This window comes from Urocitellus parryii, chromosome 5, assembly GCF_045843805.1.
Source record: "Urocitellus parryii isolate mUroPar1 chromosome 5, mUroPar1.hap1, whole genome shotgun sequence".
NCBI lineage: Eukaryota > Metazoa > Chordata > Mammalia > Rodentia > Sciuridae > Urocitellus > Urocitellus parryii.
This window is the reverse complement of record NC_135535.1, coordinates 202913989-202937633: the sequence shown is the minus strand read 5'-3', so window position 1 is coordinate 202937633 and position 23645 is coordinate 202913989. Positions and strand designations below refer to the sequence as shown.

General features: G+C 55.6%; 1 protein-coding gene across 1 annotated transcript in view; it reads right to left on the bottom strand.

The window, feature by feature from the left end:
* Positions 1 to 2525: 2525 nt before the first annotated feature.
* Positions 2526 to 23645, bottom strand: part of Htra1 (HtrA serine peptidase 1) — a 46378-nt gene continuing 25258 nt past the window's right edge. Inside the window, exons 4-9 of the mRNA XM_026384237.2 lie at positions 9472 to 9666; positions 8500 to 8532; positions 7284 to 7398; positions 5707 to 5764; positions 4332 to 4427; positions 2526 to 3210 (exon numbers count right to left, since the gene is read on the bottom strand). Of these exons, the coding sequence (XP_026240022.2) occupies positions 3042 to 3210; positions 4332 to 4427; positions 5707 to 5764; positions 7284 to 7398; positions 8500 to 8532; positions 9472 to 9666 (666 nt within the window). The 3' untranslated portion in view covers positions 2526 to 3041. The remainder of the gene's footprint in view (positions 3211 to 4331; positions 4428 to 5706; positions 5765 to 7283; positions 7399 to 8499; positions 8533 to 9471; positions 9667 to 23645) is intronic.

Sequence of the window (23645 nt, the reverse complement as noted above, 5' to 3'; positions counted from 1 at the left end):
GGGGGCAGCTGCTGGCCCCCATCAGAGGGCTCAGAAAGACCCCAAATGAGCAGGGGCTGTGAGTCTGCAGCCCCTTGATCACCTCCACAGAAGCAGAGGGCACCCAGGGGGGGTTCACTTGGGACCAGGGGTCCTCAGGGTTTACTTGAGACCGGGAGCTGTGGTTTTAGGGGACAATGGCCAGTGGCACCACGCAGAGGCCACGGGCTCAGAGTTCATGGGCTCCAGTCATGGCTGTCCCAAGCTGCGTGGCTGGGACAAGGTGCCTTGGTTCTGTCCATTCTTCACCGGATGAACAATTGGAATAGACATGGCACCTACCTCAAACCACGGAGAGGCCAGCCAAGAAGCGTTCAGTGCTCAGGACGGCGTCAACACCAGAAGCTCTCGACAGATGTGAGCTGATGTGTCACTGCCGACCAGAACCGCGGCAGGCCAACAAAGATAAAATGAGCGTGGCTGTGTCTAGCTCAGGCTCCGGTGCCACAGCAGCACCAGAATAATAATTACCACTATTACTACCGTTCCTCATTATTACTAGTATTACTCTCAGTCCTTATTTTACACAGGGGGAGACTAAGGCTCAACAGCATTAATTAACAGGTCCCTAACACTTATCGAGTACATACTATGGGCACCATATGTTTATTTATTTAATCACCCCAGGAACTGAAGGAAATAAGTATAATTATATCTGCATTTTACAGATGGGAAATTAGCCCAGAGACATTCAGCAACTTGCTCAAGGTCACGCAGCCACGAATATGCAGACACTGGATTTAAACCCAAGTCCATCTGGCTTCGAAAGCTGCATTCTTCCAACTCAGTGCTCTGCTTCCCAGGTTTTAAGGCTAACTCAGGTTGCCAAAAGCCTATCACAGCCCAAGTAAGCAGAAGCAACTGTCCTGAGAGGTCCCATGATAGTCTCTAAGCACACGTGTGGGGGTGTCAGGATGAGCAAGCCCCACAGGACACAGGGTCCCCAAGTCAGTCCAGCCATGAATCCAAATTTGGAAGTGCTCATCATGCTCTAAGCGGCCCCTTCTGTGGCCCTGCATGTGACCACCGAACAGGCGGGGCTCTGACCTCACCCAGTGCCCTGTGGGCCCCAGGGAGATGGACATGGCTGGGTGTTCAGGACTCGGCAGGTCACAGGTGGGTCCCCCAGCAGAACCCTCTGTGCTCTCCCAAGTTCCAAACAGGCTGGAGACGAGGGGCTCCGGCCAGGGCTGGCCCTGGCCTCAACACCACCCGGTGCACCATCCCCACAGGGCAGCAGCACAGCCCAGGGACCCCCAGAGGGTCAGCCACATGCAACGCACCTGAGGACAAACCCAGAAGCCACAGGGCACTCTGGGCGTCACCTTTAAGGGAGAAGAGAATGCAGAGCAACTCGGAGAGAGCAGAGAGTGAAACAGCCCGGGCTGCCAGGCCCCAGCGGCTCAGCACCCGCGCTGACCTGGGCTGTGCTGAACAGGCTTGCCCCGCACTGACTCAGCCTCCTGGCTCCCACACCCTCTCCAGGTACCTGGGCCTTACGCAACTCTTGGCGGAGGAAGAACTAAGCTTTGGGCCTGGGACCTGGACCTCCCTCTAGTGCAAGGCCCCCCCCTTTTTTAAAAAATATTTTTTAGTTGTAGATGGACACAACACCTTTATTTATTTATGGATTGAACCCAGTGCCTCACACATGCTGGGCGAGTGCTCTACCACTGAGCCACAACCCCAGCCAAGGCTCTTGACGGCCAAGGACTATACCACCTTTGCCTGGCAGTGGTTGGTGTAAGAAGCCTTCCCCCTGGTGTGTGCTCCCCACAGGGACCCAGGCCTGTGCACACATCCCAGCCCGAGCCTTGCAACAGCCTTCCTGGGTCCAGCTTCCCACACTCTCAGAAATCCTCCCTGGAAGGAAAGGTGCCCTCCGGCTGCTCAAGGCTGCACCTGTTGCAGTCACACCTACCGAGAAACACTGCCCCAAACTCTGCGGCTTGAGGTCTAGTTCTTATTGCAGACCCAGGACAAATGGGGTGGGCCGCAGCCCTGTACATTCTGGGGACTTAGAAGGGGTCAGTCCTGGGATTGTCCTGCTCTCCCAAACTGCCTTCCAGGAAGAGAACTGGCTTCTCAGTCGAAGCTGACTGTCCTACCTCTGTCCTGCTCTGGCCAGCCCTCCACACTTGGCCCAGGGCCTGGCACAGAGCAGAGGCCTAGAAAATCTTTGTTGACTGATTGCATGATATATGAGGTCAACAGCCTCTGTCTAGTTAGAAGAGCTCCAGATGTGTGCAGAGCTGTCCTGCGGCCCTCAATCACAAAGCCGGTGGCCAAGCAGGATTGTATAACTCGGGTAAATCCGAAAGGATAGTTTTGAAATCAACTGGTAGGACTGAGAGCCCAACCCTGCCTGGACATTGTGGTTTAATGAGGAGCCACTGACATTATGATTGTTTCCAAAAGACTGCAACCAGCTGTTAAAAGAAGCACACCAGAGAGCAATGTATGAAGAAGTATTTTAATAGCTCAAACTCAGAGTCATCGCACTCCCAGTTCTGAAGATTCCTAAAAGAGGGACTTGGCCGTCTCGGAAGCCAGCATCCACCCATCCATGGTCTCTGAGCATCCTCCTCCTCTGGGTGCTGACTCAGAGGAAAGCACGAACATGCCCAGGACTGTTCTGGCTCCTGCGAGGCCTTCCTCTTATCTACACAATGCGTCAACTGCATTAGTTGGACTAAGACGATGACTCGGTTAAAGGAGGAGACAGGTGTTGACTGTCTAAGCAGGAAGAGCCCAAGCTGGCAAGATAAAGCACGCTGCATACATGGGGTACAGAAGGGCGGAGCTTCTGCCTGAGAATCTGCAACATTACATTTGTTTTGCCTGAACACTATCAGGAAGGAATCTGTTGGCTGGGGCATTTCCACTGAACAAGCAAAATGGCGGTCCAAAGTCCCCGGTACGCCGTGCCACCAGCCCAGAGTCTTCACGCATGGTCCACCGCAGTCTCTGAGGGAAAAGTGAAGCCCAGCTCATGCCTCCGCCTAGGGGTCGATTTCTTCGGGAATCACTGTGATCATAATGTCTTCGTTGCCCCTGCGAACAACCATGTTCAGGATATTTTCTTTCTTAATGACGTCACTGACGTCATTGGCAGAGACCACCGACTGTCCGTTGATGCTGATGATGACGTCGTTCTCCTTGAGACCACCGCTGCAACGCACAGGAAACACAAGGGTCAAGTTGCCGTTCCTCACAGTTTAACTCTACATCAACAGAGGCCCAGCACAGAACCAAAAGGCCCAGGGTGAATTCAGGAAAGGATGACTTTAAATCACCTGTGCCCTGTATCTCCTTCTGAGATTTACAGGCCAAACCATCAATCATGGCAGAAATTCCTATGTCCCTACGGCATTCCTGAAATCTTATGACATACCAAAGGGAGCAAGGGTGCATTAGGTCCCATCTGCCACTCACTGTGACCGTGGCCAAATGCTTATAATGAGCCTTGCAGCCCAGAGAACAATTCCTTCAGGATGGGCAGATGCTTCTCTTAGGAGGCACTTCCTCCACAGGCTGAAGCTGCAACTCTAGCTCCTTATGACAGTGTCCATATGCCATCGTGGCCCTTCATGGTCTGGTGCAAACTTTTCTCATAGAAGGCCAGATAGGAAATGATCTGGGCTTCGCAGGCCATTCCGTCTGTCTTGCTACGACTCTGCCGCAGCAACACAAAAACCACCACAGACGGTCTGTAACCTAATGAACTGAATTCCAGGAAAACACTTGTAGACACTGATATTTGCATTTCGTATCATTTTCACATGCCACACAATACTATCATTGCCTTGGAATATCTACAGCTAAGTGAAGATGCAAAAGTCTTCTCAGCCCATGGATCATAGGAAAGCAGGCAGTGGGCCAGGTGATCTCCGGGCCTGCTCTGCGCTCCTACCCTCCCTCAGTGCAGGTCACACACCCTGACCACTGACGTAGATACTTCTTTCATATTGCTTTGATGTCACTGGGGTCACTCTTCTAAAGGTTTTGACAGGTCCTGAGGTCGTGGGGACCCAGCGGCATGAACCCTCTCTCCCCAGCCAGCCTTCCCAGACTCCTGCAGAGCCTGCTCTGGCTCTTCCCACCTGATGACCCCGAGGGAAGCGAGGACCTTGGAAGGCAGGAAATGCCCTTCCATGAATGAGTCCTGCTCCGGACCAGATCAGATGACCTGGCTGACCGTGACCACATTTATCAAGAGAGGACACAATCACTGAGCCAGTAAAAAGACAGCACTGCTCCATGAGGAGATCAGGAAAGCACGTGGCACTCACGCTTCTGCGGGGGTATCAGGAATCACTTCAATGATGTAGGCTCCCGAGAGCACGTCAGGGAAGTCTCGGTGGCGATCCTTCAACTCTTTGGCTTTGCTGCCGGGAGAGAAAGACTCGTGTTAACATTAAGTACCAACAGACTGTCCTCTGCTGACACTCACCTTTTGCCCCAAGTCCTAAGTAAAATTCCTTCGAGAGTTCCAATTCTACTTTAAATTCTACTACTAGAGTCAAAGGTTTATTATGTGATAGTAAGGAAGCACTTGATTATTATTATTCCTGTTATTGATCAGTCAGTTAATAGCAGTTACCCTGAAGGAGCAGGCAGTCTAATAGTTGGCCTGGTCTACAGCCCTAGCTCTGCTATTTGCTATCTGTGTTACCCTGGGCAATTGCTTAACCTCTCTGTGTCTTTGGTTCCTCGGTTACAACATGGGACTAGTAATGGTATACTCTAGGGCATGGGTTGTGATGAGGCTCAGATGAGGCCATCGAGGTAAGGTGCCCAACCCAGTTCCTGGCACAGAGTAAGCATATGATAGTCACTGTGGCTGGTGACAGTTGCCACCGCTCACGGAGCCAAACCTGGCTGCAGAGCAGGAACACCTGCATTGCTATCCTCATCCTAGAAGAGGCCTGAGCAGTCGGGGTCACAGCTGGGAAGCGTCAGAGCTGGGAAGCCAGACCACTCAGCCTGCGCTCCGTCCCTGCACCCCGGCCTCTTCGGTTCCAGAGATAACTAACTGGGTGACTTTAATCTTAGAAAACCGTCCCATCTTCTGGACCGCTAAGGAAGGTGCTATCATCCAAAACACGCATCACAATGTGCTAACAGTGAGGATGAGCTAGTAATAGAGCCACATGTCTGTGAATGCGTCCTGCTTCCTGCCACTCGGCTCCTGCTGCGCTGGGGCGGGGACAGATACCCCTTTCCCATCCAGGTTCCCCCCACAGCTCGCATGCGCCTGGCAACAGGCAGGACAACACGCCCATCAGTCACCATGTCCCTGGCTCCCTGGCGGGCCGCCCTGGCATTCCTCCCGCCTCAGCCCACGGCCTCAAGGCCAAGGAGAGGCAGGTGCTCTGGGGCTGGGCGGGCGTGGGGAACTCCTGGAATGTGGGTTTCAACAGAACAAGTGGTGAAGGGCGGCCTGAGAGCGCGGGGGCCAGCCCCGTTCAGGCTGCGTCCGAGAGCAGGCAGAGTCTTCCAGAGGACAGAAACAGGGGGAACAAAACAGAGGGCCAGGCAACAGCCCTGCTCCTCCCAGTGTGATTTAAGTTTGAGCAGGAGCTGAGATGGCTTCTCTCTCGGGGTGCCAGCCTGGTGGGATTCGGGGCAACCTCAATGCTGGCAGACACGCTCCTGCTTACCCACCTGGACGTGAGTGACATCATTCGGATCCCTATGTACTTCTTCTTGGTGATGGCTTTCCCTGGTGTAACAAAAGGGACAACAGGTCAGCCCAGTTGGCAGGGGTGGCGGGGACACAGGAGCCAGGGGTCTGATGCTATAGTTTGCAGCGCAGGGTCAGGGCCAGGGCAGCATCGGCTGGGGCCGGGGTACATGCTGGTCTGGACTCCTGCCTGCTATGGGACCTTGGAAAAGTCCCTCCCTCTCGGTTAGTAGACAAAACCCTACGAGGGGTCCTTAATCCTCACTGTCACTGACCTCTGGCCCTCCCCCAGGCTGGCTCTCTGCCCCCTCCCCCTCCACGCTGCCCTGGGCTGCGCAGGCCTCTCTCGGCTGGAGCACTGCCAGAGCCTCTTAACAGGCCTCCAGCTCCCACCTCACCCTGCAGTCCCCTCCCAGCTGGCTGCCAGAGTGGCCTTTCTTTCCAGTGACAGCAATCTGTCATAAGATTCCCTGTTCCCGTGCGGTTAAAACACAGCCCAGGCCCCACACCTTGGTGGCGTGAGCCTCGCTCCTGGCCCTGGCTGGCTTCCTGCACCTGCCCTGGGTGATTGCTCATGGCCACTCGAGGGGACAAGTGCCTGCTGTCTGTGCCCACTCCACTGGCCTCTGTCTGCACTGCCCCCCACCCACACACACGCTGGCTCCCACTCACCCAGTCTGGATTGGGAGGCGTCTCCAGCCTCGCTGGCTCCATGGTCAGTCCTGCCTGTCCCTCCCTGGCCATCCGCCTGCCTCATTTTCTTGGGGCACTTGTTGCTGTGTGATGTTATCTTATCTGTCTGACTGCTGCCAGCTCCGCCCTCCCCAGCATAACTAAACATCACACCTGCAAGGGGCCCTGTGGGCTGCCCATACCCAGCCCCCAGCCTCCTCAGAGCAGGTGGATGCAGACATCTGCAGGACGAATGTGCTCCCTGAATCTCAGTTTTCTTGCCATGAAATGGGACTGTTCATTCCTACCTAATGGGTCACAGGAGTCAAGTGATGTAATGATAACTGATATAGTGCACAGAAGTCACCTGGGCCCACGTCTGAGACAGACTAGAATGAGAACCAAATGAAATATCCATGATCACAGGACAAAAATGCTCCAATACCTGTGACCCGGTACCAGGGGCCTGCTAGTCCTGTTAGAGTCTGCAAACAAGTCAAGATGGCGCCTGGCATTTTGCAGAGGGAGTGGTTTGTGAAGTAACGCCAGCGAGCCATTAAGTGTGGAGATTCCTGATTGGTTGACTGCTGTATCTAGTTTATGTTAATTAGGATAAGCTGTGTGGAATGTATATATACCCCTCCTGTCCTACGATAAACGGCTCCCACTCCTGCTGTATCAATCTACACAAGTTGCTCGTCACCCTCCGGTTAGTTGGCCCAGCCAGCCGGGCTGCGGCATAGTCCTGGGCACCCCCTTTCAATTCCTCATAGGAGCCTACTCAACTGGTTTTAGGGACTGCCATTGTGCCCCGCCCCATATCATCAGGGGCAGTAAAGCTTTAGAACTGATCTCCAAAGTCCCAGGCCCTCTGGACCTTGTTTACCTTTGGCCTGCCGGTCATGGGACTCGGTTAGAAACTTCTTGATCTTGTCAGATGGAATTGCAAAGGAGATTCCGGCGGTCACCTTCAGAGTGTTGATGCCAATCACCTCACCGTCCTGAAACAAGGAGAAATGGCTTACTGTGTCGCCTGGGGCTTGGCAGCTGGGACCCCGGGGAGCAGAGAGTCTGTATGAAAGAGGCCTGGACACAGGCAGTCAGCTTCAGAAGCCGCACACACCCCAGGCCGGAGCACAGGCCACAGCTGTGTGCAGTTTCAAGACACATGCTGGCTCCTCTCAAAGCGAATGCATTTCCCCAATCTCTGAATCTTGAGGTGGCCTTCCTGCCTCTCCCATTTCCAGTGACTTTGAGGCAATAGTTGCCTCACTGATGTCAGAAATGACCTTAGAGCCTGGGAGCTGACGCCCCCCCCCCCCCGCCCCCTGCAGGAAAGTGTCTCCGCAGATGCTGCTGTGACTGACCGGGAGACAGAGGGCAGGGCAGTGTCAGAGTTGCACCTCTTAGTTTCCTCTGCAGGGCAGGGAAGACTGCCAAGACAATAGCAATCACCTCTCACACTTCCTGCAAGTGCTCAGATTTCAGGCCCAATACCAAGGGACGGAGGGACCCTGCAGGAGGCACCGCTGTCCAGGCCTTGCCCAAGATGACCTTGATTCCAGCATCTCAAGTGGCCCTTGAGCCTCGCTCTGGCTCTGACAGTTTGTGATTCCAGGTTTTGCTTCTCACGCTCAAGGATGTAAGTTCAGAGGGAGGGAGATGCTGTGAGCAGCCTGCTCCTCCTCATTCCTGCAGGTCTTAAGGGAGGGCTCCTGGCCTGGGGAAGCTCCTCCCTGCTTCCCTGCCCTGGGGACTGGATCTGGAGGAGGTGCTCCCTACAAACGACAGCTCTGCTGCGACCTTCAGCACAAAGCTGCTCCCTCTCTGGCCTGGACTGGCCCCGGACTCCACTGCGTTGGCCTGAGACTGTGAACACCAGCATGTCCCAGGGCCTTCCCTCCCCAGCCTCAACTCTGGCAGGCCCTACTCCTTCCAGAAAAGGTGTATAGGGTGATATGCAGACATACAGTCCACTCAGAGCTCACTTTACAAGAACTGGATAACACGTTTTTGCAAGTTCATGTTCAGAAAGAAATTAAAACAAAACAGCACGCACACAGATAAAAACAAACCACAACATGGGTAATGACAGGCCTTACCAGGTTTACCAGGGGGCCTCCCGAGTTTCCGTACTGAAATAAACAGAAAAAGGAAGGTTATACTTGTGTCGTAACATGCTTCAATCTGTCCTTGCCTGGAGGCTTTCTGAGCACCGGGCCTGGAGTATGGGGTCCGGTTCTTCCCTGAGATTTGTAATGATTCAGAAACTTAAGGGTTTGCCATAGAGGGGAATTGGGGGCTCTTAGACTCAGAGGCCCTACCGCCTCTAATCCCACTCTCTTGGCCTGGGGTGAGGCCCACTGCCCACTTGCTCCTGGATCATGGGGTCCAAATCTGCACAGCCCCCTTGGTAGGTCCCCTGTCTGCGGCTGGGGCTGGAATCCATATGGTCTGTCCTGGTTCCAGAACCTCGTGCAGATTGGAAGGAAGTTTGAGAATAAAACCTACGAGGGGCAGAGGCTGGACCAACACACCATTTCTGACTTCTCAGACAGAGGTGGGGGGAGTTGCTCTCAGAAACAAAGAAGAGAAACGTGGTGCTCGAGGGAGTCCAATTCCGAAGCAGCACCGAGAGCTCCAGTCTCAGGAGAGGGCGTGGGGGCACAGGCCCGGCACTCAGGCTGTGGCCTAGGGCAAGGGCAGAGGGCAGAGCTCAGGCCACCTCAAGGCTACAGGGCCCTGCGAAGTGAGTGGCCCTCTTGCCAGAAAGGGAGGCTCTGCACATCCTCCATGTGCCCAAGGGGCCTGTGGGGCAGGGCAGCCAGCAACCTTCCCCGGGCGGGATGAGGAGCCCCTTGCCATGCAGCCCTCGGGCAGGTCGAAGGCCCCTGTGGTAGGAGAGGCAGGGATCGCTCTGGGTGCTGCCAACCGTCGGCGTCCCCCGACTTCAGAGGTTCAGAGGGAACCCCCGTGCTACAAGGATCCTGACTCAACACCTGGCTTCTAAGCCTGACTTTCCTCCGGCCAAAGCCTGCCCCAGTCCCCAGCGGGTGGAGGGGGGCCCGGCTCACGTTGATGATGGCGTCCGTCTGGATGTAGTCCATGTCCGAGTTCCGGAGCCCGAGCTCCTTGCCGCCGCGCTGGGTGGTGCTGACGATCCCCGTGGTGACGGTGTTTTGGAGGGAAAACGGGCTCCCGATGGCGACCACGAACTCTCCTGGCCGCAGCTCCGAGGAGCGGCCGAGCAGCAGGACGGGCAGCTTCCCCTGCAACCACAGGGCTGGCGTGGCTGTTTGTCTCACGTGACAAGACGGATAAACGCACAGACACGGCGGAGCCCCGAGCGGTGACGGGCACGGAGGCACCAAGCCCATGGAGGGCTGGGCTCAGGACCCACACGCCTTTCTGGGGGCAAGGGAACCCGCTTAACCCACATGTCGCAAGTAAACACTGAGGCCAAACCCCACGGAGACCACCCAGGGTCTCACCACAGCTCAAAGCTCCCAGCAGACACCTGCTCTGAACCTTCAAGGCCAACAACAGGGGGAGAAAAACCGGGTTTGGCATTTCTGTTGGGGGGCTGAGGCCCAGGCAGGAGCCTGAGCCCACACAGGCCTCTGGGTAAGCAGGGAACCTGCCCACTTGGCACATGCTCGCTCCTCCCAAGGCCCAAGGATTGGGTCCTGCCACCAGGGACTTGCTGACTTGTTGGGTAGGCACAGGGATGGCCAGGGGCCAGCAGCATCCAAGACCTGAGTGGTGGGCCACCTCTCCTGTCCTGAGAAGGTCCCCAGCACCATCTCTGCTCCCCAGCCTGGGCGGGAGTCCATCCCCAACACCCTATCAAGGCGGCGTGAAGTTGGAAGCCCCGAACAGCTCTTTAGAACAAGACAGGGCCCAATCAAGCCCCTCCAAGAGTCCCAGGATTGAGGGGCTGGAGGAAGGGCCCGGGGCCTCCCTGTTCCATCAGGGACACCTTCAGGCCCCGCTCTCTTCCTGCCTCTGGCACAGCCAAGCAACCTCCCAAGTTCTGAGCTCCTTCAACTTCACGGAGTCTGGCATGGATGAGGCCAGAGAGCAGAGTCGAGGCCTGTCCCCGAATGTGCCCACCTGAAACAAAGAGGCCAAGGGGCCAGGTGCGACAGAGGTGGGCTGCTCTAGCATCTCCTCTGCCATGGACAGGGCAGCACCTGCAGATGAACTGGGGCTGTCATTATGCCCATTTAACAAAGGAGGACATGAGTCACTCTAGAGAGAGGGATTCAACCCTGGGACCCCCCCCCCCTGCCTGCTCTACAGCGCCCTCCTGCCCCAACACACCCAATAAGGAGATGCTGGCTGAGAAAACTCAAGGAGGAAGAAAGGAATGTAGACGGGGGTACGAACCTAGAGTGACTAGCAGACTGTGAGGAGGAGGACGCCCCTCAGCTCACAGACACAGGCCCAGGAGAGCACCATCCCAGGTCAAGAGCACAGACGGGGCCAGGCCTGAGCTTCAACCACTGGGGCCTGCAATTTCCTCATCTGGACCGTGGAAATCATGTGGTCCACCTGCTTCACTGCCTATTGTGAGAACCAAGGGACAGAGAGTCGGGGCTGGCATAGCATCCGCCAAGCCAGGTGCTGACCATTGTTAACAGGGTCCCTGCAAACTCCCGTGGGGAAACTCCACCTACACTGCCACAGGCCAGTGTGCCGTCACCTAGCAAGACACAGCTCCACCCTGACTGTGACCCTTCCCCCTGGAGTCCCTGTGGCCAGAGCCTGCAGCATTCCCCACGCTCCTTATCGTCCTTAGCATCCAAGGCAGGCAGGGAACTCGGCCTCATGTGTCTCTCTGGGCCGGTGCCAGCAGCCTGTGCCAGGAATGACTTCAGCAACCACTGCAGAGAGGGGCAGGGCTGGGGGCTGCTGACGTGCACTTGGCCTCTCCCCAAGGGATGGCCTTGAAGGACAGGCAGGGGTGGCAGAGGCTGCTGGGGCAGGTCAGCCTTCCACCCAAAGAAAGAGGGCTGCAGACAGGAGGCCAAGGTGGGACCCTAACAGGGGCTCAGGCACAAACTGGGAACCAGGCCAGACGGTTCCAGGCAGGGTTCACTGCGCATGGCCACCCCTCCATCTCCTGGGAAGGCAGCCAGGAGCAGCTCCATGTCTCGGGGCATTAGACACAGAGACCGAAAGACAGCTCTGCCCGTGTCTTCTGTACCAAGGTCCGATCTCAAGCCTAGAGGATGCTGGGAAGGGGGCAAATGCTTTGGGAGAAGCCATGGGGCGGGGGAGCCATCCACAAGGAGTGGGTCCAGTCCTGCCTGCTGTCCATCCACACTCCCTGGGAGTCAGGCCTCCAGGGACACTGCCTGCTGCCACAATGGGCCCAGAGCACCCCACGGACAAGCCTGGCCTGAGAGCAACAGAGTGGTCCACACTGGCACAGCCACACAGGCCTGGGGAAGGTGGACACCGGCGAGGAGAGTCCAGAGGTCCCTGCAGGGGCCAATCCCCCCTCAGACACAGAGGAGGGGCGCACTGCACTGGTAGACCACCCGAACTGTCACCTCGGTCTAGGTTCTTACTCACTTGACAACGTCAGAGATCATGAAGAGTGACCTTAAGACAGAACAGGCGACAGGATGGCCGGGGAAGGGGCCTTGTCACATAACCCTGAATTCACGTGAAAGGAATGAACCTGCCAAACAAAGCCCTTCCAGGACACTTAGGACTTGGAACCTGACTCTCCCCGTTTTACAGGTGAGAAAACTGAGGCTGAGAGGAGGGACTTCCATGGCCAAGGAAGAGCCAAGCTAAACAGAACAGCTCCCCAGCTCTGGACTCACGCTCCAGCACACGGCTCTAATTCCCAGGCTTCTAATTATAGGCAGAAATCCCTGCAAGGGACGGATTGGCGCTGAGACACAGGCTAGGCCAGCTTCGCGCTCTCCGCAGGCCGAGCTGCCTCTAGGGGCTGTGTGGCCCTGCTCCGCACAGGTGCTGGCTGGTTGCAAGCCCCTGGCCTTTCAGCGTCCTTCAAATCCAAGTGGGGTTCATCCTCAGCCGCAGTCCTCGCCCGGGGCTGTCTGCTCGCAGCTCTCTGCTGGCCAAATTCCTGCTCAGTAACTGAGCTTTTTACTCCATCACCGTCTAGACATTTCTCCACGGAGGGATGGGGAGAAGTGCACAGATGGCTGAAAGGCACGGCCAGGCTCCGTCTTGACCTGCTGAGGCTGCACAGCACCTGGGGTCCTGTCCGCCCCGCTCTGGGGCCCCAGCTGCTTCCTGCACTCCCCACATCAAAGCTGCCCCAAGGTTCCTGGCGGCAGACACTCTGTCTACCGCTCCCTTTGAAGCAGCACCGGCCGCAGGCCGTCTCCACGATGCCAGCCACTCTCCCAACAGCCTCTTCACACCCCATCTCCCTGAGCCTCCAGCACACTGCAGAGCCACCAGGGTGAGCATCCGCCCCCTCGTGTCGGCGGAGGCCAGGGAAAGAGAAGAAGGTGGCCTGTGGGTCCCACTGCACACGTCCGAGTCTCACACTCTGAGGTGCTGCGTGTCCCTGCAGAGGTAAGAAGGTGACCTCAGGCCCTAACAGGAGGGCCAGCAGCTCACATGGGCCCAAGTCCTTCTAGGATACGGAACACTCCATAGCAAGTCCCTCGCACCACCAGTTCTCACGGCCTCACACAGTCCTAGAGATCGGGAGCCTGGGAGCCGCAGTAGAGAAGGGGCATCTAGGAGGAGGGTGGGCCGCCCACAGCTCCAGGGGACTCCCCGATACTCAGTGGTGTCCTCAGAGCTGAGATCGACCTGAAGAGAGCATCAACCCCTAGCACCTGCGTGGTCAGCATACTGCCAGCCAGCCAGGTGGAGACCCACTCCGGGGACGGTGGCAGAGGCCTGGACGTGGGGTCCAGCTGTGCCGTGTCCACAGAATCACCAAATACAGCCACAGGCAGGAAACTAACGCCAGTGTCTGGAAGGACTTGCTCCAAGCATGATTAAAGAAGGCTCTGGCCATCTGCTTAGATCACAACCACCCACCACAAGCCTGAAGCTTCGCTGATGGGAAACCTGCCCACCTGGAAGGACCCCTCATTGACACTCCTCCACGAACAGCCCAGGGATCCTGGAGACATTCACCCTCCAGGCTTCCCAACTGATGGACGGAGGCACAGACAAGCCACCAGGGCCCACAGAGTAAAAATGGACAGGGTCCATCTTCCGTGCCAAAGGCAGCTCAGCCCAGAATCTCCCACAAGGTCCAAGCATGTATCAATACTGGAAATGATCTGTGCTTGTTAATTAGGGTGTTTTCAGCCATGAATAAAAGAAAACTCAGCTCAAGATGGACCAGTCACCTATCCAAGGGCAGAAGGGACAAGGCTGGTAACTTCAAAGCCTTGAGGACAACATCAAGAGCAAGGCTCCTTCCCTTCCATCTCCACTCCAGGCTGTCCTCATGGTCACAAGATGGCTGCCACCACATTAGCCCGGTGGAAACATGACTCCTCCAAAGAGCAAGGACATTCCAAAGGTGCCTCAGCTTGCTCCTCACAGGGCGTCACAGCACCCAGGCAAAAGGCCCCCTCCCTACGGCAAAGGATGTGAGCCTAAAAGGTACTCAGGGCTCTGCTGAGGAGGACAAAGGCTGAAGGTGGGGAGCAGCCAGCAGAGCTGACCCTGACATGGGGAGAGGTTCCCCTGTGGGGGTGACCCTGCACAGCATCCAGGGGTGTCAGAAAGGTCTCTAATAAGTTCTCCTCTTCCATGCATGGGTTGTTTTTTGTTGTTGTTATTTGTTTGTTTTTTTCAGGGGTGGGGATGGAGGGAGTAATCTTAAAAGGAAACCGTGGTCCCAAATGTCCACGTGCCTTGTGCCTCCACTGGGTCAAGAGGAGGTGATCGGAGCAGAGCCGGGTCACTGCGGGCAGGCCCACTCCTGCACCTGCCCTGAGCTCGCCCCTCACTTTTGCCTGCTCTCACACACGCGGCCTGTACCACAACTGCTCTGCAGGACAGATGGGGGCAGGCTGCCCATGGGGGACCCAAGTTCAAACCTCCCCCAGACCTTCACTCCAGCTCTTCTCACCAGCCCAACACCAAGGAAGGAGCTGCTCTGTCCCTCAGTCACTCCACAGAGGCAGGTGACCAGGTGGGCGTAACAGAACAGAGGTGGCCCACAGGGCCACGTGAGCATTAAGAACAGAGACCAGCAAACGGCGCTGGCTCAGCACGTCCTCGCAGTGGAGGACTGGCCTTGCTATGTCCCATGGTATCCTCTCGGGAGCCCCTGCCCTGCAGCCCAGACCTGGCGGGGGTGGGAGTAGAGGCAGGCCTGTGCCATGGCCTGGGCCTTGAGGCATGGTTTCCACCACTGGACCTTGGATGAGCCACAAATGCCAAACTTCTCCAGGGCAGGAGAGCAGGCCTGTGCTGAGTGGTGGGCTCACAGCTCACCTTGGGCTCACGGTCCAACATCAGCAGGAGCACAGAAGTGAAGACCTAGACGACACCGCAGGTGTGTGCACACGTGCACGTGAGCACCTTGGGCTCCACTGTCCCAGGCAACGGGGCATCTGGGTTTGGTGTGGGTCCTGCATCACTCTGTGACCTTGGGCCACTTGGTTGGCTTATCTGAGTCTGGGTTTTCCTTCCTCTAAAATAAGGGAGCTGAGCCTGCTGAGAGCCAGTGGTCATCTGAGCCCTGACAACTAGAGTTCTTTCCAGAAGACGTCACGTTTCCAAAAATTCTATTAGTGGAAAAGAGTTAAACGGATTAAGACTGAGACGGCACTAGAAGCCTTAGTAAACCTCTTTGCATACAAGTTCCAATGGGGTCAGACAATCCCTTCCACAGCAGGAGAGGAAAGGGGAGTCCTGGGATCCTCAGGTGGTGGCCTGCTAAGCCATCCCCCTGGGAGGAGCACAAACAGCCAGGAGCCCCCATTAGTTCGGCTTCTGCTCTGGGTTCTGCCTCACCACCCGCGGCTGCTCTGCACTGCAACCTCATTCCCTGAAGCTTGGAGAGGAGAGCAGTAAAACAACCAATAAAACCAAATTAAAGGAGAAGCTGGCAATCTGTCCCTAACTTAATGAGCCAAGTCAATCCCTTCTTTCTCTCCTTTGAAAACTACAAAGTGCTCCTCGGTTACAGAAATGTTTTTGTTGCTGAGTCTGCAGAATCCACCCCATCCGCCAGCCGCCCAGCACGCTCGTTTTCAGAGGCCGGCGCTTCCAGACTGTCCCTGCGTTGGTTGAAGTCTGTTCCAAAGGCTAATGTTGCAGCAACTGGCTGCCACTCAAGTGAGTGATTCAATGTGCCTTCTGGAAACGGTTATGCTAACGTTTCATTTTCTTTAAGAAACATGCCACAGAGGAAATAGCATGTCCCCCGGACCCAGCAAAGAGCTCATGTGCCTCCTAAGGAAAATCTTGCGGGGGAGAACTGCCGGGAGGATGCTAGGTGTAAGGACACACTCAAGAGAGAGGCCCGAGTGCTCCACCTGGGTGAGAAGGGACAGGAGCATACAAGGGGAGGAAGAAATACGGCCACACGAGATAGAGACCTGCTGCGACGGGTCATGGTATTTAGGGCCCAGCACACACGCCCCTTGCTCATAAAGTGGGTTAAAAGTGACATTAAAGGCACTAAAATACAAAACTTTTTCCTTTCTTCCATTTTCTCTCTCCACTGATCTTGATGGTTTCTATTTTCTAGTTATCGTCATGGTCCTTTAAGAACAAAGATACTCACAGGGCAGCAAGACACCAAGGGGGCCTCACAACTCAGTGCTCCACCAGCCAGTGACGCGCCCCACACACGGTGCTGCTGTTGGGGGTGGGGAATTGAGCCAGGCATCTCCCTTTTCCAAAGGCCCACTGTCCCAGACCACGGACAATGGACAATAAGCAGAACTGCCACCCCTGTGCCAGGACACGTTAGGTACCTGGATCAGGGTAGAAGCAGCTTGCTCCTGCCCAGTGGCCTGCAGGATACACCGGAGCACCATCAGCCTGAGCCCTGCACCAAGCTGCCACGGGATGCTAAGGGGTGTGATGTGCAGCCCCCCACCGCCTTTGCCCACATCTCTTTCAGCAATGTGGGGTGAAGTGACCACTGCAGAGATGGGAGGGAAGGTCAGGCAGGGTTGGGGTCCTAGGAGACAGAGAGTGGGAAGGCCAAGGACCTGTCCAGCGGAGGCAAGGCTCCAAGCCCCCTATGTGCACTCCCATCTCACTGGATGATTAATAGACGGCACAAATCAAACACAGAATTAGGATGGTGACCTTGGAGTATGGGGCCCTTCTGGCCCAGAGCCTGTTGTGTACACAGGCCACACGCCATGAAGGTGCCCAGCCAGGGGACGAGGAGGTGGTGGGCCAAGAGGGAGATCCTTGGGATTCCGGTTAGAGAGGATGAGGGTTGTCAGTGAGGACCAAGTCAGGAGTCTGAGGCTGACGAGGTCAAGGTGGCTGCGGTGAGTGGAGGGTGAGACCAAGGAGGTGAGAGGCCAGGGCAGGAAGGCCCTGCCAGGGGCACTGAGACCACAGCACGTCAGGCTCAGAAGAAACTGTCCACCAGTCACCATCATCCTCCTCCCAGCCGACTGTTCCTGCTGTCAGGGATGGAGCAGAAAGAAACAGGATGATGGAGGGAGGGAGAGTAAGGGGAGTGAGGAGCCGGAGAGCAGAGGGTGGCTGTGCAGACTCGGGGGGATAGAGCGCAAAGGAAAGGACACCACCTTCCTCCTCGCTGTTTACGACATATTTAGTCTCCTGTAAGGTATCAAGAAACGCCTGCCATTCCAAATATCCTCCTACCCTCGCTCAAACCACAAAATGTCAACAGCTCTGTATGGGCGCCCAGCAGCCAGTGACTGTATACATTCTGAGCACCCAGACGTCGCCTAGGCCAAGTCCACCATCCGCCCTCTCCACACTCAGTGCCTTTGCTCCACCCGCTGCTCTTCTGGGACCTCAGCAGGGCGACGGCAGGGCTAGGCCATGGCGGACGCTCGGTAAATATTTATGAAGTCAGTGAATAAACGAGAAAACGAACTGCCAGATCTCAAAAGTCCATCGGGATCCAAAGAGCAGACGACACCTGGTTGGCTGGGGCTGGCGCCTCGCTCAGGGCAGCCTGACTCAGGAGGCCTGGTGCAGCTTCTCAGTGACTGCTGACTGAAGTGAGGGCGCTCCGGCACCTCGTGACCCCAACACCCAAGTGCTCCCAAGGGGAGGTTCCTGGGGATGCTGCGTTGTCTTTTACTGTATTTTAAAATGTTTTTAAAGATGTATAATCTCCTCTAGATAAAAGCAATTTGAGACGTTCAATGACAAAGGGCACAAATTAATTAAATATCTGTTCAAACCATGACATGGGACACAGGGAGGCCAGTGTACTCTGAGAGCTGCCTGGGGGACAAAGCAAGGAAGGAAACACTGTGAGTCACATGCTCCAGTTACCAGACTCCAGTGCCCTGCTTTAAAAAGTGACCGATTAATTAGCACGTTTATTAGCATAATCAGTCCTCGATTCACCAAGAGGTCTCATTTCTCCCTTGGACAGAGAGAGGTCTGGATGTTTTAGGAAAACAGTCACAGGAGACCCCAATCTCCTGCTCTGAGTGAAAGGTGGCCGGGTCAGGAGGAATCCTTTGTATTTTCAAACTCTTAGGAAATTGACTCCTTATGGCCTTGGAGCTTTCTAGAGTATGAGCAGGAATCCCAAAGAACCAAGGCCAATAAGAAATAGACCATAGACAGAAAAACCAACTAACCAGAAACACTGGCTTTCATTCTGGAAGGTTCTAATAAACTCACTGGAAAATAACCGTTTGCACATGGTCCAAGACCTAGGTCCTCCAGGCTTGGCATGAAAGGAGAATTGAGTAACCCCCTCCGCAGCGCTCATGCCCTCCACTGGCCCTGGACCGGCTCCCTCTGTCCCTCCTCTCAGTGGGCTATCCCTTTCTCACAGAAGCTCCCCTGTCCACACCACCTTTGGAGGCCTTCCCAGGCCCGACGCCCTACCTTCCTGTCTCCTTCCTCGCACTTCACCTGTTCCCACAGCAGACCCGCCTCTCCACGGCTTTCCCCATCTTGCCACAGCCTCTGCTCCACAGAGAGAACTTGCCCAAGACAGACGCTCACCGGGCATTTATGAAATCAGCAAATGAATTAGGAACAACTGACTTTAAAAGATCCGGTAGGATCTTAAAGTCAGATAATGATCCGTAAAAAACTGTGGGATTGGAGCAAACTCCTTCCTACCAAAATCACAAAGCAATGGGCAAATACCAGGCTTCTACTGTATCTGGCAAGACCAAAGTGTCATCTTCAGCAAAGAAGCACGATTCCTCCCAAGAGGAAGAGCAAACAAACCGGCTTCTCTGCCTCCTTCCCCTGGCCATTTAGCATTTCTCCTCACTTGGTTCTTAGGGGCATTACTTCTCAGCCACTGTCAGCAACTCCAGGATAAGGTCACCATCTACTAGTGGGGTTGGCAAGCCTTTTTTATGTAGTGCCAGAAAAAGCAAATATGTTTGGCTTCACAGGTCGTATGGTCTCCATTCCAACTGTCCAACCCTGCTGGTACAGGACAAGAGCAGTCATAGGCTCTTCATGAATGAAGGAGCACCACTGTTCCAATAAAACTTTACTTACAAAATCAGGTGGAGGGCCGGATCTGGACTGCAGGCTCTATTGGGACCCTGGACTCTAATACACTGTCATCACACTGCCAAACTCACTGAACTGCCAAATGGAACCAATTTTGTCTCCTCAAAGTGAAGAGAGCAGGAGACATTCCCATGGGGGCACCTGCAGACTCAGTCCCCATAACCTGGGACCTGGGACCTGCTCCGTCAGGACCCTGAGGAACAGTCTTCATCTCATTCCCTGAAAAGCGTGCCAGCAGGACAAAGTCACTGCCATATTAAGAGAAAAACAAGAGCCAAAGAATTTCCTCAACAATCAAAGAAGTTCCTGAAACAGGGCCAGAAAACACACAGGGCCCCAGTTCAGAGGTTGGGGAGCTGAAATGTCTTCCCATGCCAAAGAGAGCAGGAGGGAATGAAGGAACCCCGTCCCCATTCACCTCTGGACGAAGGCCGGCTCAGGGGACGAAAGCCAGCTCCCACTCGCTGTCTGGGTTTCCATCCCTCATGAAATATTCATCCCCACCTCCCCAAAGACGGTCAAGATCAATTTGGTAACGGAAGCCCCATGACGTCAGCAGGTCCCTGGCGACTGCAGCAAACGGGACGGGAGCCCTCGGAGTTCTGGAAGGAAAAGAACACCACAAGACAGTGGTGCAGAGGGAGTGGGGGAGAATCCAGAATGGAAAAACACAGAGACAAATCCCAGGGCAACTGCAGAGTGTGCATTCCCGGCCAGCTGCTCCAGGGACACCCGCCACGGGCTCCGGAGGACACGCAGGCCCTGCTCTCCGACTCGCTTGGGGCGTCTTAGTCAGCGCCCTCTGACAATCAGTTTGCCTGGAGAGAGCCAGCATGAGTCAGACTGAGGCACGCCACCCCCACCTTGGCCACTGCCTTGTCCCCAGAGTCTGCCTGGACCCTCCTCACTCAGATAACTCAGGGCAGAGTCACCCCACGCCAGGCCAAGTTCTGATAGCTGGGCCTGGAGAGTCCTGGATGTGAAAGGCCCAGTGTCCTCACCACCCCCCACCCCAAAGTGACCCTGTTCTGAACCTGATGATCAAGTGACAGCCATCCTGCCCCGTCAGCAAGCTCCAGGGAAAAAGACCCTCTGCAAACAGAGCCCCCCAGCCCTCACGCTGTGCTCTGGCCACTCTAAACAGGTCTGTGGGAGTCACCAGCCTGAGGGTGGCACAGGTCTGAGGGGGAAAAGAAGACCAGCTCACAAGAGTCGCCACAGCTGCTGGCAAATATTTACCCGGTGGCCAGCGTCAGGGAAAAGCGGCCACAGGAAATCTGACTGCCTCGGTACTTTGAGTTACCTGAGACCACAGACCTCCCCCAGCACCACAAAGTCCTGGGCAGCCGGCGGAGGCAGGGGTCCCCTGTGTAGCAGCAGGCCCAGCTTCTCCCCGGACAGAGGGCTCCACGTGCACTCAAGACGCTGTCGTGCAACACCCACACTCTGATGGGTGGACGAGATGAATGTGTCCCACTCCTTCAGCAGACGTGAAGTCGAATCAAAAATCAGTGAGGCCAGGACTCGGGGCGGAGCTCAGTGGTCGAGCATGGTCTTCGCGTGTGCAAGGCCCTGCGTTCAAACCGCAGCACCAAATACACACAGGAAATAAATGAAGCCAGCCGATGCAGCCCGCACCTGCAGTCCCAGCTACTGGGAAGGCTGACCCAGGGACATCACTCAAGGCCATCTGGGCCACAGAGTAGGACTCCCATCTCTAAATAAATTAACAAGCAAGCTGATCATAAGTTGTGATAAAGAGGTGAGGAGGCATGAGATCGGGATCATGTCTAGACTTTGTTCCCACATGAGGGGTCGAGGTTGAGGGATGGGGAGCTATGCCACACAGGGGGTCAGGAAGGGATGTCCCTGGGGTCTGAGGAAGGATGTGATCACAGACCTGAAGGATGGGGAGGCCTCAGGGAAAGGAGATGCCCAAGGCCGGGGGTGGCTGGGCAGAAGTGAGGAGGGAACTTACAGAGGGCTTCAGATCAGTAGGAACAGCCCAGGTAAGACATTGTGACCTCTTTGTAGCAACAGTGGGAAGTCCATAAAGCTTTTACACAGGACAGGCAGAGCACCCTCTGAGAGAACCAGCACAGCTGGAAAAACAGCTGTAACAAAGTAACTCCCCCCGCCTCCCTCCATACCTCCCGGTATTTCTACCCTATGCTCCTGGCTTAAAGAAACCCAATAGCCCCCTTTCCCCCTTCTCTCCACCCACCCCCACATCTGTCTCTCTCTCTAAACTGCTCAGGAGAAAAGGAACCCCGCAGACAAAACGCTGCCGCTGGATGAGGTTAAAAATACTCTGCGCACACGCCAGTGGCTCATGTCAAGCACATTTGGAAACAGTTTGTATCCCAAGCTGAACTGGTTTGCCCTGGAAGCTGCTTTCCATTAAAGTGTTTACAGACACACTGTCCCTACTTCCTGGGACTGTCCTCCTCCAGGCTCCCGCTGGCCCCATGGAGGGTCCTAAGGAAAGGGGACTTTCAACCCTCGGACAACACTGTAGAAAGGGCGGTCTGGTCAAGTTGGAGGGCTGGGCCTCCAGGGGACACCCCCTCTCCTCCAGCATGCAGGGCGAGAGGGCTGCTCGGTGGGCTGTTCCCCAAAGTTCTGCAGGGTCTCAACACACCCGGCATGGTGGGTGCACAATGTCTTCTCAGCAGAGAGGCAAAAAAGAATTCTTTGGTCGCGATCCCAGAAACAGCTCTGGCAACTGCAAGCCCCTGGAGATGGGAGGGGCGGCCAAGGGCGGGAGGAGGTGCAGAAGCCCAGAGCTGGGCTCCCCGTGGGGCGGGGCCACAGTGGCTCCTCCACCCTCCTTGTGGGCAGCACCCCATGGGGTCGGCAATTCCAAGGGAACGTCTGCTGGCCTAACTGGGTCACATGTCCATCCCTGGGCCGTGGGGGTTGGGGCACAGGACAGATGTCGGGAATGCCACCTTCCAAGGGCAGCAGCAGCAGTGTGAGTGGTCGAGAACCCTCTGAGTAACTCATGACGCTGCAGAGGAACCCCAACCGTGAGCCACCAAGTCACTGGGCCCATGGATGTGGCAGGTGGCCACACTCTCTTCATGGGGCTCTTCATAGATGGCCCTGGGGAGACTGGGCCATAGTCTTTCACGACCAGCTGCCACCGTAACCAAGTTCCTTCCTAGGGCCCGATTCTGCGGCTCTGCCTGCCTTCCCCGAGTTCCCCTGGTCTGTTATTGTGTTGTCACTGTCCCTGAGATGGCACAATACCAGGCAAGCTCAAGCCCCATCTGCTGCCCACCTCCCACCTAACACATCACGTGCAGATGGGTGAAGCTGTGCAGGGATTCACTCACCCAGTGGGGGGCTCCTTCCAAACCGAGCCTCATGACCAGCCAGACTGCTGCCCCACCCCCACCTAGCTCTCATCAAAACAAGGGACAAAAGGGAAAAGCCTGGAAGAGGTGTCTTTTCTCCCCCTACTTCCAGCTAATCAGCAAAAAAGAAGAAAGAAAAAAAAAACAGCAGTTAGTCAGTGGAAAGCGGCTTTTGTGTGGGTGTCTGCAATTTAATATCCTTTCATTTCCGATTCCATTCTGAAAAGCCACATCAGTTCAATTTTAAATTTTCCAACACCCTTTTTTGGGGGCTGGCAACACATGTCACGCAACAGGCTGCTGGCTACACAGCTGGACTCCCAGGGACAGCACAGCCGCGTCCGAAGCACTCTGCACGGCTCGCCTGCTGGAGCGCCCACGTCTTGCCTGGAGAGCCAGCGATGACATGAGGCTCCAGGCTCCACTTTGGCTCAAAATCTGAGAAGATCCCTGGGCCAGGAGCAATCGCACGGAATGCACCACACATTCCAAACACAGAATTACTCTGCGGGGACAGTGCAGGCACGGTGAAGGCCAGCACCCGCCTGTAGACAGCTCGGCCCCACGCTGGCCACCCTCCAAGGGCTCGGAGGAGCTGAAAGTCACAGATGTGGCCACAGCCCGTGCTATTCTGGCTGCCCTCCTTCCGGTGAGAAAACCACGTCCTGCACACCTTTCTAGCAGAGTTCTAAATGGGGATGTGCCAGCCTTCCTACAGGCTATTTAGAGTGAGCTGTCCCATCACAAAGAGGACAGGCTCCATCCCTGAGCTCCTGGCCATGGGCTTGGGCACTTGGAGAGCAGCAGCCTGACTGACCAGGAGGCTGGGGTAACTAGGTGCAGCTGTGTGGCTTCAGATCGATCACTTACACTCTCTGAGCCCTGTTTCTCCCTCTATAAAATAGGGATGATACAGTTATCTCGCATACAAGTAAATGAAGGTGAGGCCTGGCCCAATTATCTTGTGACGAAGAAACAATTTTCAAAGATGAGCTGTTGCTAGAAATTCCACAGTAACCTACCAGAATAACACACAGTCGTGGTCTCACTGAAGGCCACTTGCTCTGTGCATGAGCACAGAGCCTGGATCTACCCTGAGCTTCTCTGGCCTGGGCCGAGGTGCACAACCGAGCGAGTGAGGGAACATGCATAGATGTCTGAAAGCTTGTGTTTTCTGAAAAGCTGTCTGGGAAGGAGCCTGGGAAGGA